Below are 15,383 nucleotides of genomic sequence, written 5' to 3'. Positions count from 1 at the left end.
TCTTCATGATTCTTGCCTGAATCAGATCAGTCTTTATTACGATGGTTACAAAATGATGACTTCAACTCCAGGACTCCCTCCACTTGACATTCTTCTGCCTACTTATTTAATATTTATTATTAGTAGGGACTTTGAGATTTATATTATTTTCCAATAGTTTTATAGTTATTAACCTTGCTTATTTTGGTGCTCAAATTGCTCCAGATTTGGGCAGTGGGAGCCCCTTGAAACTAGAAGCCTGGTTTTTATCCCCACTTCAGTGGAGTAGCATGATTCTGTTTGCAAATATGACCACCTTTTATTGTGTGACAGTGTGTCGCAGGGGCACAGACATAGGGAGACCTGATGGGAAGCTCTTGTGTAGTTCAGGAGGGAAACGTGGCTTAGACTGGGGCGGTGACATATTGGATGGAGAGAATGGATGGACATTGGAGGAACTTTGATGGTAGAATCAGCAGGACTTAGCGGGTGCAGATGGGGGTTGAATGTGTGAGAGGTCAGAGAGGGAGAAGTCAGGAGTGACCGAAGTGGCTGCAGGGATGGTGGAGTCGTTTACTGACGTGGGAAAGACAAGCAGAGTGAGGGGGTCGGGTGGGATGGGTATTTTAGACAGTTGAGTTTGAGATGTCTTTGACATCTGAGCGAAGGAGTCAAGTAGACAATTGGATATATTGTTCTGGAGCTGATGAGAGAAGTCCAAACCAGAAGAAAATTTAGGACTGCCACAGATGGATGATTTCTGAATCCATGGTCCTGGATGAAATGCTGTGAGAGGGAAGTGTAGAGGAGAGAGAGGGATCAGGCAGGGGAATCCTGAGGGAGTTCACTGTTTAGAGGTCTGGAGGTGCGCGGCAGGAGATGGCAATGGACGGGTCTGTGGGGTCAGATCCCATGGAGCCTGGAATGTCAGGCCAAATCCTGAAGGCTCTGGGAAAGCATTGAAGGGTTCTGAGTAGGGAAGTGAGTGACAGGGAATGATTTGAGTTTTAGAAAGATCGTTCTGGGAGCCAAGCGGGGATGATTTGGAAGGTCATTACAGTAGCTAATGCTACGGTTCTTTCTAAAGTAAATCGGTTTCTCTTTTGCCACTGGAACTTGCTCAGATGGCCACCTGCACCTAAATGCCCCCTCCTTGTCCATCTGGGCACAAAAAAAGATGAACTGAATATCTGCCCCAGCTGCACTTATCAGTCCCAGGTAATGTGACAGCAAACCCCCATCTCCTTGCCTCATTTTGGCTGGAGGCTATTTTGGGGGGGCGGGGGGTTTGAACCTTTTGAGCCAGGCAAAGTGTAGGTGTGCAGGTGATGGTCTCTGAGGTTTGTGAGAGTCTGTTTAGGGACCGTGATCCTCTGACCCGGCCTGCTTTGAGTTTAGCGTGGTCTCTGTCCCCCGGGCAACTGCCCATTTAAACCTGTATGTCGTCCCCTCCCCACACCCACACATGCAGGGGGAGGTGGGTCACGTCTGAAAGAACATCTCAGTGCATCCTCTCCTTAGCAGGGGTGGTGCTGTGCAGGGGACCTGCAGTTCTGCCCAAAGGGTGTCGGCACCTGTTTGGATGGAGACACAAACAACCAAAAGCGGACATTTTAAGAGGCCAGAGGGAGGGGCAGATGCTCTGGAAGCCCAGGAAAGGCAAGATTGTTTCTAGTTGGAGAAATCAGGAAAGGTCCCCTGAGAAGGTGGCATTTGAATCAGGCCTTGAGGGTAGAGGATTGTTCTGTGAAAAAGAGGAAATAAAAAAAAATCAAGTCCTGCGTCCTCATATTTTATTGACATTGTCAACATAGTCGTTATTGGTTGCATAAACATCCTGTTAGGCAGATCCTCCATTGTTAGTTCTCCAACTGTTGGAATCATTCATACCAGGCCTCGTGACATTGGCTTGGGGCTTGGGGCTGGGCACTGGGGACAGAAGCAACTTGGGACCAAATGCAACTCAGGAATCAGTGCTTGAGCCCACCCACTCATTCTTCCATTCAGCAAGACCCACCACCTCCCAGGCCCGAGGCTACGACGACGATGAGGAGGACATGGTTCCTGTTCTGAAGATGTCACGTCTGCTAGAAAGGGAGCCACAAGTGGAGAGAATTTATTGTAGGGCACGGGTAGATGCTGCCGTAGAGGCACAGCGCGTACAAGAAGCGTGCTGACACAGAGAAAGGGGCTGAAGGGAGCTGAGGCCTCGGGAGCAGATGAGTATATCAGGCAGAGTGGGACAGCAAGAAGCAGGGGAGGTCTGAGGACACACGTCAGAGGACCAAGTTCACGTGGAGCACAGCAACATACTTCTCTGTCCACAGGTCAGAAGGCACATCTCTCCTACTCAGGCTTCTGGGCATATTCATTTTTTCTGTTTTCTATTTCAAATATTTCCTTTCCCATTTTGGGGGTGGGGGAGTGTTTTATACTCTTTTCCAAAATCTCAATTTGCATGCTTAATTCATTTGTTTTATTTTTCTCTTTTTGACACTAAAAGTATTTAATGCTATTAATTATGCCTCTGCAGATAGCTCTGACTGTATCCTTTTTTAAAAATTATTATTATTTTCTAAATAGGTTGCTTTTTATCCTTGATTTACTTCTTGTCCTAAGGGTACTTTGAGATGTTATTTATGTTTTTCAATTTCTGAGTGGTGTGTTTTATGTTATTGTTAGTTCTACTGCATTTTGATCCGAGACTGACTTCTAGAATTCCCACTTTTCAAAATTTACCAAAATATTCTCTGTAGCTTAATATTTATTGAATTTTATCACTGTCCATGAAACTTGAAATGAAGGTACACTGTTTTCAGGGTCAAAAATTTATATGTTCATATCTTTTATGTCCTTATTTATTTTTTGATTATTTGTTTGGAAAACGTGTTAGGATATTTCCAATAAAAGTGTTTCTCATGTTTCTTCTTGTATTATGAAATATTTGATTGCATGGATCTTTGTTGTTATTTAACACATAAGAATTAAACCCCTTCACTGTGAAGTATACCTTTTATTTTTTTTTAATTTGATTTTACTTTTTATTGAAGTACAGTTGAGTTACAGTGTTTTGCAAGTATACCTTTAGAGAGTGAGGTCAAGAGCTCGCATTCTGGACTCAAGACAGCCTGGATTCACACCCCAGCTCCACCATCTCTCAGCTTAGATTCCTTATCTGCAAAATGGAGCTAGTAATGGTATTTCCAAGTTTGGGTTTTTTAAGCACAAGCTGTCTCTTCTCTTTGCTTGGCCCTGCAATTTTTTTAAAAAAAAAGGTATTTCCCTTGTCCCTTGTATAGTTGTTGGATTAAATGAGATGATGAATAGAAAGCATTTAGAATGCTGCTTGGCACAAGGTAAGTGCTCAATAAAGCCAGAATTCACTGCTACAATCACTGTTATGTTGCCTGGCTGACCATTCCTGGCATTCGAGGCCTCTGTTGTGGAGAAAAGGTCTCTAGGAACCTCTTTCTTTTTCTCCATCCAGTAAACATTTGGTAAACAGAATGCTTCTTCGTGCAGAACTTTAGAAGACATTGTGGGAAATTCCCTGGCGGTCCAGTGGTTATGACTCCGCGCTTTCACTGCCAAGGGGCGAGTATTCAATCCCTGGTGGGGGAAACTAAGATCCTGCAAGCTGCGCCATGCAGCCGGGAGGCATTGTGGAAAACAGGAATTAAAAAAAAAAGCTGACAACTTCCCAGCATGCAAATGCAGTGACACACTTTGGCTTTGATGATGGGATCACTGGGTGAGTGTCAGTGGCCTGCTGCCACTAATGTGGGGGTGGGGAGGGCAGGTAGGACGGGAGAAGAGGGGGAGGACCCAGCCTTCCCTGGATATTGTATTGAACACTACTGTCCAGCCCTCAGAGCCTCACATCCCTTCCACCAGTGCTGTGAGCCAGAACGCTGTAGGATTCCTGTCAACAGCTTCCACCTGCAACCTTCAGATGCTTGCCCTCAATGCTGGAGCCACTTTCCCCATGGGAACTTGCATGTCACCATGCCCTCCCTCCCCCAAGGGGGCTTATAGCCAAAGACTGGTGTGAAGTACAAAAGCCCAGCTCCTTGGCCTGAAGTAGGACAAACTCTAAGGTGTTATTTATATCCCAGAGCTGCTAACACACTTGCTAACCTGCCTACCTCACTCCCTTACTGGTTTTTCCTGGGAACACTTCCTTAATACATCACTTGTACTTTATTTATTTATGTTAGCTGCGTTGGGTCTTCGTTGCTGCACGCGGGCTTTCTTTAGTTGCATCGAGCGGGGGCTACTCTTTGCTGCGGTGCGCTGGCTTCTCATTGTGGTGGCTTCTCTTGTAGCGCAGCATGGGCTCTAGGTACATGGGCTCCAGTACTTGTGGTACGTGGGCTCAGTACTTGTGGCACATGGGCTCAGTAGCTGTGGCTCGCGGGCTCTAGAGCACAGGCTCAGTAGTTGTGGTGCACGGGCCTAGTTGCTCCGCTGCATGGGGGATCGTCCCAGACCAGGGATCGAACTCATGTTCCCTGCACTGGCAAGCAGATTCTCAACCACTGCACCACCAGGGAAGCCCCCATTACTTGTACTTTAATCCTTGGCCCAGGTTAAGCTTCCGGGAGAATCTAACCTAAGATAAACTGCTTTGCTCCCTCCTAACAGGAGGAATTCGGATGTGGAGAGAACATAGTAGTCAGTTTTTGTCCCTTTGGTTGCAAGGGACATAAACCCCAAAGGTACTAGCTTAGAAAAAAGGGGGAGTGGTTAGAAGGATGCTGGGATATCTTAAGTAATCACAAGGAGGAAATGAGTGCACCTGGGCCATTAGAAGCATCTGGAATCAGGACACTCTCTACCCAACATATTTCTTCTTTTTGGCCACGCCACGTGGCCTGCGGGATCTGAGTTCCCTGACCAGGGATTGAACCCGTGCCCTTAGCAGTGAAAGTGTGGAGCCCTAACCACTGGACCAGGAAATTCCCCTTTCTCCAACTTTACTTATGCTTTTATTCATGTCTGCTTTATTCCCTGAGAGTTGTATTTCCAAATAGCTGGAAATGAGGCTGCAAAGAGCGTCTCCACCTCACTTTCCTCAGCTCTGCCCCTGGTTTGTCCAGCATGGTACCAAATGGCCACAATTGGGGATAAGGAGTCACCTAGTCCCCATGAATCTCTTCTATTCCTAGTGAAAGAGGGGCTGTGACCAGAAGGAAGGAGGGGTGCTGGACAAAAAACAAAACCAAAAAACTAGCCCACCACACAGTTCTTCTGATGAAGAATGAAGTTAAAAATGCATGGCTTACTTGTATACCCATGTTCACAGCAGCACTAGTCACAAACCAAAAGGTGAAAACAACTCAAATGTCCATCAACAGATTAATGTATAAACAAAATGTTGTATATACATACAATGGAATATTATTCAGCCTTAAAAAGGAAGGAAATTCTGATACATGCTACAACATGAAAGAACTTTGAAAACATTAGGCTAATGAAGTAAGTGAGACACAAAAGGACAAATATTTGTTATGATTCCATTTATATGAAGTACCTAGAATAGGCAAATTCATAGAGGTAAAAAGTAGAATAAAGGTTACCAGGGGATAGTGGGAAGGGGCATAGGGAGTTATTGTTTAATGAGAACAGAATTTCTGTTTGGGGTGATAAAAAAGAAGTTTCAAAATGGATAGCAGTGATGGTTGCAAAAGATTGTGTGAATATATTTCATGCTAATGAATTGTGCACTTCAAAAGGGTTAAAATGAGGTGTTAGGCAGGGTTCTCCAGAAACTGAACCAGTAGGATAGAGATATATATAAAGAGATTTATTATACGGAATTGGCTCGTGCAGTTATAGAGGCTGAGGAGTCCAGACTCAGGAGAGCTGATGGTGTAAGTTCCAGTCTGACTCTGGAAGAATCAAGGAAGAAAAAATATATGACACACATAAAACAAATAGCTAAATAATAGAAGTAGATTCTTTACCAGCAATCACACTAAATGTAAACCCTTCTATTAAAACACAGATCAGGACTTCCCTGGTGGCGTAGTGGCATCTGCCTGCCAATGCAGGGGACACAGATTTGAGCCCTGGTCCGGGAAGATCCCACATGCCACGAAGCCACGAAGCCCGTACACCACAACTACTGAGCCTTGTGCTCTAGAGCCCGTGAGCCACAACTACTGAGCCCACGTGCCGCAACTACTGAAGCCCACACGCCAAAAGCCCATGCTCCACAACAAGAGAAGCCACCGCAATGAGAAGCCAGCGCACCGCAATCAAGGGTAGCCCCTGCTCACGGCAACTAGAGAAAGCCCGCGCTCAGCAACGAAGACCCAACGCAGCCAAAGATAAATAAATAAATTTATAAATAAATACAGATCAGTAGCTTGGATTAAACAAACAAAAAAAACCCCTAAGGATCCATCTATATGCTCTCTACAAGAGACTCACTTTAGATATAAGAACACAGAGTCCTTTAGAAATAAGGACTCACTTTAGATGAAAGTAAAAGAATGGAAAAAAAGATATTCCATGCAAGTAGTAACCAAAACAGTGCTGGATTTGCTGTATTATTATTAGAAAACATAGACTTTAAATCAAAAAAAGGTAATAAGAGACAAATAAGGACATTATATATTAATGTTTTTTTAAAACAGGGTATTTATTTACTTATTTTTATTTATTTTTGGCTGCGTTGGGTCTTCATTGCTGTGCATGGGCTTTCTCTAGTTGCAGCGAGTGGGGGCCACTCTTCATTGCAGTGTGTGGGCTTCTCACTGTCGTGGCTTCTCTTGTTGCGGAGCATGGGCTCTAGGCACGGGCTTCAGGAGTTGTGGCACGTGGGTTCAGTAGTTGCGGCACACGGGCTTCAGTAGTTGTGGTGCAAGGGCTCAGTAGTTGTGGCTCGCGGGCTCCAGAGCGCAGGCTCAGTAGTTGTGGCGCACGGGCTTAGTTGCTCTGCAGCCTATGGGATCTTCCCGGACCAGGGCTTGAACCCATGTCCCCTGAATTGGCAGGCAGATTCTTAACCACTGTGCCACCAGGGAAGTGGTTAAGAGTTTTTAATTTCAGTTATTGTACTTTTAATTTTTAAAAGTTCTATTTGATTCTTTTCAAGTCTGCTTGGTCATTTGGTGGCGTTATTATTTCCTGCTCCCTGGCAGATATTTTAAGTCTACGTTTTATTTCTTTAAACATAATAATCAGAGGTATTTTATAATTTGGGTGTGATCATTCCGATATAGGAAATGTTTGCAGGTTGGTTTCTTCTTCTGGTTATTTCTCTGTATCCCTGGATATTTCTATCCGTATATTCTCCTTGAAAACTTATTTGGGGGAATTTGTATTTGCTTCTGCCAGTGCCCAAACACAGGCAATCGACAGCCAATTTAAATTTATAGCTTGATGTTTTTACTTTTGACCACACAAGTGAGGTGATTAGGAGCTACATATCCACCCCAGGGCTGGCTTGTCATCACAACTTCTCAGAAGTAGTTTCTTCTCCCAGCTCCTGGTTTACTCCTGTTCGATCACGGCAGGGGGTGTCTCTCCGTAAGCACTGGGCAGACGCAGGGCTTGAATTTCTGTTCTGTGAAGCATGCTAAAGTTCATCTAGTTTGGCAAATGCTTTCAGGGTAAAAGCAGTTTGTGTTCCAGTTCCTCTGTGGGTTCACACTTTCAGCTAAATATTAGTCTGATAATTCCTTCTTCGTCCTTCAGTACTTTTAAGAAAATTTATAATTATTATTCCACATTTTTATTGTTTTCAGTGAATAGATTGCTCTGAATAGCCTGCCATATTTACCAGAAAGCGTTCTATGCTTTCAAGCTTCAAAAAATATTATTTATTTCTTATCTTCTTGCATTTCCTCTCTAGTTCTCTTTGTCTTGTGTACTTCAACCTGTTGAAAAGGTCTTTACTTTCATTTTAAAGGAGTTTTAAGAAAAGTCAGAGATAAAGTGCTTACAGACCACCATATTTAACCAGAAGTCTCCCATTAACGTCATTGTTATATCATTTTTGCAAATAAAATAATAAAATTCTAGAGGCTGGACGGGATGCTTCTCTCTGGTCCTGTCATCTGATGGCTAAATTTCAACTTGGGGGAAGGAAATAGTTGTTCCATAAGATGAGCCCTTTACTAGAGAGTAGATACCCTTCCCTCCCTCTGTTTTATCAGCCTCAGTCTTCCTTGCTGGACTGACTGCACACAGCACTGCTCGCACCACTCCTTCCCCCGCCCCTCACCATAATCAAGATTTGGGGGAATGAAGAATGCCTCCATGGTTTAGATTGAAAAGATTTCCCAAGTGATTCTGATATGACCTCATCATTAATTAGAGAATCACTGGGGTAGCTTACATAGGTGAGAGGAAGCTTTCTTGACTCTCACCTAAGTTAACTGAACCCTGTTATGTGCTCTGGTCACCCCTGTGTTTCTCTGATTGAAAAACTCCACCTGTAAATATTGATTTTCCCAAGACCCCAAGTCTGGTCCACCCCCCGCCTTTTCTATGTCAATTGATGGCGATTCCTTCCGTTGTTCAGGCCACAATCCTTAGAGTGATTCTTAATTCCTATCTTTATTTCATATCCCATTTCCAATGTGGGGGGAAACCTTTTGGGCTCTACCTTCAAAATATATCCAGAATCTGACCACTTTTCACCACTTACACCACCACCACCCTGGTCCAAACTACCCTCATCTCTTATACACTAGCATGCTTTTTTTTTTTTTTTAACCAAGCTGCTTTTATTTTATTTTAATGTCTATTTATCTGGCTGCACAGGGTCTTAGTTGCAGCATGCAGGATCTTTAGTTGCGGCATGCAGGATCTAGTTCCCTGACCAGGGATGGAACCTAGCCCCCTGCATTGGGAGCACGGAGTCTTGACCACCAGGGAATTCCCTTATTTTATTTTTGGCCATGCCGCTCAGCTCACAGGATCTTATTTCCCCCGACCAGGGATGAACCTGGGCCCTTGGCAGCGCAAGGAGTGTGGAGTCCTAACAACTGGACCACCAGGAAATTCCCTAACATGCATTATTGCAATTACCTTTTAGCAGACTTCCTTGCTTCCATCCTTGCATGTTTGATTGATTACCAACACAGCAGCCAGAGGGTTATTTTAAATATGTCACATAATGTCACTCTTCTGCCAGAAACCCTGCAATGGCTCCCTATTTCAAAGCAAAAGCCAAGCATACAAGACCCTGTAAGATCTGTACTCCCTGTCCCCTCAGTCGTTTCCCACCACTCTCCCTTCACTCACACGCTCCAGCCACAGTTTTCTCCTCGCCGTTTTTCACTAATACCAGTCAGATGTTCCCTCTTGCCTTGGATACTCTCCCAGATAGCCCACTGGCAAACCGTCTTGCCTCCTTCAGTTCTTTGTTCAGATCTCACTTTTGCACTGGTGTCCAACCTGGCCACCTCGTTAATGATGCAACCTGCTCCACCTTACCTTGCTCTACCTTTTTTTTTTTGGGGGGGGGGTGTTATTCATCTTTTTATTGTTAAATTGTAAGAGTTCATTATATATTATGACTCCAAGTCCCTTCAGATATATGAGTTCCAAACATTTTCTCCCATTCTGTAGGCTGTCTTTTCACTTTTTTTTTTTTTTTGGCCGGGCAGCACGTGGGATCTTAGTTCCCCGACCAGGGATCAAACCCGCACCCTCTGTGTTGGCAGCGCGGAGTCTTATTAACCACTAGACCGCCAGGGAAGTCCCCCCCTTGCTCTACTTTTTTTTTTCCCCACAGCCTTGTCCCATCTTCTAACACACTACGTAAGGTATGATCTCCCCTCGTTAGAATACAACCTCCAAGAAGGCAATAATCAGGTTTGCTCACTGAGCCCAAGCACCTAGACCAGTGTCTGGCACCCAGCAGGCGCTCAATAAATGTTCAATTTAAACATTAAATGCTTGTATTCCTCGCAATACTACTACCACCGAGAAGTACAACAATATCGGGTAGTTTTTGGTCTCCCACTACCTTCGCCCACACCTAGGAGAGCAGCTACTTCGAATTGGAAACACGGAATTTTCAGTTCACCAAATCTCTTTCTCTGCTCAGCTTCTCGAAAGTGTATGTCCCAGACTCACGGTTTCCAACCTGGGCGAGGTCCCACTCCCCAGCCCCAGGGTCACGCCAGTGATTGTACCCGACTCATCAACCAACCAATCAAAAATCGCCGTTCTTTTTTTTCTCTTGCCCCAGTAAATGACTTCACTTTCCGATTGGTTGTGCCAAGAGGGACAGGACGAAGCAATTTTGGCAAGGGGGGGTTTTACTCTAGGGCGGTTGCCTAGGTCACCGCCCGGCTTTCCGGAAGCTGAGGAAAAATGGGCGGAGCGAGTACACCCCACCCTTATTCACGATCTGGCTTGGTATTGGTTCGCAGCTTGCGGGCCACGCCCCCAACCCGGACTCGCGCCGCGCCCCAAGCGGTCCGCTGCTCCGGGCCGGGTTACGAGGAGATCCTGAAGGCTCCTCCCTGGGAAGGGGACCTCAAAAGCCAGGACACCTGAGCCCCGCCCCGAGTAATCGCCCCGGGCCGACGCAAGTAGAGGTGCCTCTGCCGGCAGGGACCCCTAAGATCACGTTCATTCATGCTACAGTGCGAGACCGTAGGTCTGGATCCAGGTCCAGTAAATTCCAAGAAACCTGGCCGGGGCCGACACCTCTTCTAAACCGCTGTTAAAAGAGGTTTTGGATTCTAGATGACCTCCAAGGAGCCTTCCCCGACTGACAGGCCCTATTCTTCATGGAAGTCTCTGGGCTCCGGCTTCCTCAAGTGTAAATGAATAGTGCCCCGCTATGGCACTCACTTGCTGTTTGACCTTAGACAAGTTATATCCTATTTCTGGGCCTGTTTCCTCATCCTGGCATGAAGGCACTGGGCTAGATGTTCCCCAAGGTCCCTTCTAGTTATTCCTTCCTAACTATGAAACAGACCAGGTAACATGTATAAAAGTTCTTCATAAATATTTGACCCGTTATATAAATTGTAAGCAATTTACGACGCTACCTTCTCATCCTCCTTACTTTCTGTACCCAGGAGTTCCAGGAACGGAGAACGAGTCTAGGGTGGCACCTAAAAATGAAATACGGACTGTCAACAGATACGGAAAAGGCTGACTGCCTGCCGCTCAGGAGATGATGCTGGAGACGAGGTGGAATAATCTTTAACCCCCTCATTTTACAGAAGAAAAACCTTTTTTTTTTTTTGTGGTACGCGGGCCTCTCACTGTTGTGGCCTCTCCAGTTGCAAAGCACAGTCATCCAGACGTGCAGGCTTAGCAGCCATGTCTCATGGGCCCAGCCGCTCCGCAGCACGTGGGATCCTCCCAGACCGGGGCACGAACCCGCATCCCCTGCATTGGCAGGCAGACTCCCAACCACTGCGCCACCAGGGAAGCCCGGAAGAAAAAGGTTTGAGAAGAGCTGAGTCAGGCTGCTAATGGGAAGAACCAGGTTTCCTGAATTGACTCCATGATTGGTCCCCTTACACTTTACAGTGCTGGCAAAGAGAAGGCATAACTGTGTTAAAACAGGTTAAAAAAATTGTTCACAGAAATAAAAGCAGACAATGTAATCTGGAGCACTTCCCACTTCCATTTACTTAGGATTCCTCTCCTCCTGACATTTGGGGTGACTAACAAAGAAGAAATAGAGCAATAAAAAATAAAACAGAAGCAAGTTATTTCCCTCTTCTGCTTTTCCTGTCACCTTTGTCTCCTTGGAAGAGCTTCTCAACTTCTAATGTTCCAAACCCACCTTTGTAAGACTCTTCAGTGGTCACCCACCCCCCTTCCAAAAACAAGGGGAAAAAAAAAAAGCCAACTAAAACCAAAACCAAAGTAGGCCATTTATACAGAATGTCCAGCCTAGGCAAATCTACAGAGACAGAAAGTACATTAGTGGTTGCCTAGAGTGGAGGGGGTGGGAGGTGGGAGGGGTGGGAGTGAAAGGGCAGGGGGGAGATTGGGAAGGGGGCGGACAAGAAGTGACCCCCATAGATAGGATGTTTATTTGGGGAGTGCTGAAATGTTCTAAAATTATGGCGATGGTTGCACAACCCTGTGATTGGACTAAAATTCCCAGAATTGTCCCCTTTAAGTATATACAGTGTGTGAATTCTACCTCAACTAAGCTGTTAAAACAAAAGAGGCATACAAAAAGCAAAACTAAAACCAACCAACGTGTGCCTTTGCTTCTTCCCTAGGTTCTGCGTGTTTAATCCTCTCACTCTTAGGGGATCTGGGCCATCTGGCCCTGCAGATGTTTCCTGAATCTCCAAAATGTGTCACCTCCAGGGTTGCCTGCCTCCTGCTCTTGCCACCCCTTCACATTCTGCAAGGCTCCATGTAATAGAAGGAAGCATGCTAGTTCCCCTGCCCGCCTGCTCACCCCCTCCTCTGCCACCTCATTTCTTGGCCACTCTGGACGGCGCTGGGATAAAGAAAGGAAGGACAGACAAGGCAGAATAGAGGTGAGTCTTGCAGGAGATTGGAGAAGTGAGAAACGATCTAGGGCAAAATGAGAAGAAACGAAAGGGAATGTTGAGAAGGAAAAGAATCAACTTCACTTTTTGTGTTTTTTTTTCCCCTTCCTGGAATACTTCAAGGATAGCAGATGGCACCTGAATCACTTTCCTTGGTCTAGGTTGTCTTTCTCGAGTTCTTGAAGGAAGCAGCAGACAGGCAGTTGTTACACATCTGCTTCCTGTCAGTCTTTCACATGAAAGCTCACCTTCTTAAAGAAGTCCCCGCCCAGCCTCCTTCTCCAAAACTACAACAACTTCCCTGACCCTGACACTTCCTAGCCCCCTTCCCAATTTGTTATTTTGCTTTTCTGTCTTCCTTAAAATTTAACCTCTGTGAGGGCAGGACTTTTTTTTTATCTGTTTGAGTCCCTGGGTCTGGCCCAATGTCCTCCTCAGTCTCAAATTTTTTTTTTTTTCTTTTAAAAAATTGAGCTAAGGGACTTCCCTGGCGGTCCAGTGGTTAAGACTCCACGCTTCCAATGCAGGGGGCACGGGTTCAATCCCTGGTTGGGGAACTAAGATCCCACATGCCGTGGTGCAGCCAAAAAAAAGAAGAAAAAGAAGAAAGAAAGAAAGAAAAAAAAATTGAGTTAAAATACACACAACATAAAATTTACCATCTTAACCATTCTGAAATGTGCAGTTCTTTGGTATGAAATAGAGCCTCAGATGTTTGGAAGGAGCACAGTGCTAAGCTCAGAAGCCCTGGAATCAACCCACGTGGACGTAGCTCCTGGCCAGCCTGTTACTATGTGGCCTTAAGTGAGTTACTCAGGCATTAGAGTCTCGGCCTTCTCTCTGTGAAGAGGAGATACTCACAGTATTGATGCCATGGCCCTGGAGAGGCTGGAAGGCCATGGGTGTGTAGCAAGGGGCAGTGCTTGGCTCAGAGGGAGCCTTGGTACATGTGAACCATTGTTATTCTAGAGCTTGGAATTCAGAATCAGAATCAGGTTGGCTTTCACTCACAAGGTCACACGGATACAGCTCGGTCCTAGATGTAGCTTTAGCTGGATCCTGAGCAGAGCCTCCAGGTTGAGGGGTCTGTGAAGTGCTCCTGGCTTTCAGGACTGAGTAAGCCTCTGCTCTCTCTTCTCTGGGGCTGCCTCTCCATTCCTCTGGGGCTTGGGGGAGCAAGGGGTGCTGCTTCCAGCCATGGGACTGCACTGAAACTCGGTATTTATTGCTTGTCTGGGGCACCTCCTTACAGCACCTACCTCCTTAGCCATTCCCATGTGTCTGCTATGTGCAGGGCACTGTAATGGTTGCTAGGGCAGTGCAAAGATAGATCCAATTTGGACCCCATCCTCGAAGATCTTACAGTTCAACCACGAGGATAAGACATGTGTGACTGGGCCATTTATCAAGCTGATAATTATTTATTGACTGCCTACCATGTGCAAGATGCTGTATAAGACACTGATTCAGGCACGGCCACAGAAATCCAGGGGAGGGAGAAATGATGGTGGTTTAGTCATACTCATCTAACCTAGTGCCTGGCTTCCAGAAATGCTGATGAGACGATGGGGTTGGTTGGATGTTTGGTTGTCAGGGAAGGTTTCACAGAATAGGAGAACAAGTCGAGGACACTGCTGAATAGAATCTACTCACTGGAGAAGATACTGCAAAGATATGGTCCTCTGGTTCATCTGAGAGGCTGTGAGGCAATCTAGCTGATGTGAGGGTTCCTGTAGGGCAAGTGGAAAATTCAAATGGAAATGGGGTCCAAGAAAGAAAAGGAAAAGCATGAAGGATGCTGAGAGCTTACTCTCTCTGTTGTCTTTACACAAAGGTCCCTCTGGGTTTACTTTCCATTTGAGTCCTTTTGATAGAAACCCAGGAGCCAAAACCTACTTCTCTATTCTAGGAAAAACATCAGTGCAAGCACAACAGCTGATCCTCAGGCTCAGAGACAGGGAGGATTCTGGAGTGGATGGGACTAGGGTGAACTGGGAAACACAGCCCTATCTAAAAGGGGGCAGCCACTGCTCGGTTCAAACTAGATGCTGGAGGCAAAAACCTCGGCCTGCTGTTTCCAGCTCTTTTGATGGATCGAAAGCTGGAAACCTGTTTGGTTTTTTCTTTAATGGGATCTCCCAATGTTAAATATCAACTCAAATTTTGTTAATTTTATTTCTTTTTTGGCCGTGCCACGTGGCACGTGGGATCCTAGTTCCCCAGCCAGGGACAGAAACTGTGCCCCCTGCATTGGAAGCACGGAGTCTTAACTACTGGACCGCCAGGGAAGTCCCAACTTGAATTTTGAAAAGAAACTCTGCGACCATTGAAACACATTTTCCAACTGTAGCTATCAGTCTATAACCTCTATTTAGGGAACCAAGAGAGATGAGGTTAGAAAGATGGGCTGAAGTGAAGTTTCAAATGGCCTTGAATGCCATGCTTAGAGAGGTCTGACTTGAGCCTATAGACAACTTCAGTTTGATAGACTAAAAGGGTTGTTTGAACAGGGGAGTGGCTTGATGCAAGGGTTTGGGGGCAACTGGAGTAAAGTGGGGAGGTGTGGCATATGAAATAACAGGGGAAGCAGTCAGGATTGAAGGTTACTGCAACAACGCAGGTTTGCAGCAATGAAAGCTGAAAGATGGTGGCAGTGGGACTGGAAAGATAGGTTGGGGGGAAAAAAAAAAGACAAAGACTAACAAGATGATAAGGAAAAGATGGGGGAAGTAGAGGGGGTGGCAGGAGAAAAGATAACTGGGAGTTCCAACTCGACTTGGAATGAACCAGCTCTCTCGCAAAGAGAAAAGGCCAACCAGCTTGGTTTCAGGCCTGCTGAGTTGAAAGAAGTTAGCCTGATGCTAACACACCACCCGAATGCTGAGCCGGTAATGAGTCCGCGGGCCA

The 15,383-nt window shown here is 45.7% G+C and overlaps 1 protein-coding gene across 1 annotated transcript in view; it reads right to left on the bottom strand.

The window, feature by feature from the left end:
- Positions 1-5,473: 5,473 nt before the first annotated feature.
- Positions 5,474-15,383, bottom strand: part of LOC116740488 (translation initiation factor IF-2-like) — a 22,266-nt gene continuing 12,356 nt past the window's right edge. Inside the window, exons 4-6 of the mRNA XM_032606130.1 lie at positions 14,130-14,206; positions 11,001-11,066; positions 5,474-5,870 (exon numbers count right to left, since the gene is read on the bottom strand). Of these exons, the coding sequence (XP_032462021.1) occupies positions 5,789-5,870; positions 11,001-11,066; positions 14,130-14,206 (225 nt within the window). The 3' untranslated portion in view covers positions 5,474-5,788. The remainder of the gene's footprint in view (positions 5,871-11,000; positions 11,067-14,129; positions 14,207-15,383) is intronic.

Source organism: Phocoena sinus, chromosome 15, assembly GCF_008692025.1.
Source record: "Phocoena sinus isolate mPhoSin1 chromosome 15, mPhoSin1.pri, whole genome shotgun sequence".
Lineage (NCBI taxonomy): Eukaryota > Metazoa > Chordata > Mammalia > Artiodactyla > Phocoenidae > Phocoena > Phocoena sinus.
Note: the sequence above shows the minus strand (reverse complement) of the source record. Positions and strands in the feature narration are given on the sequence as shown.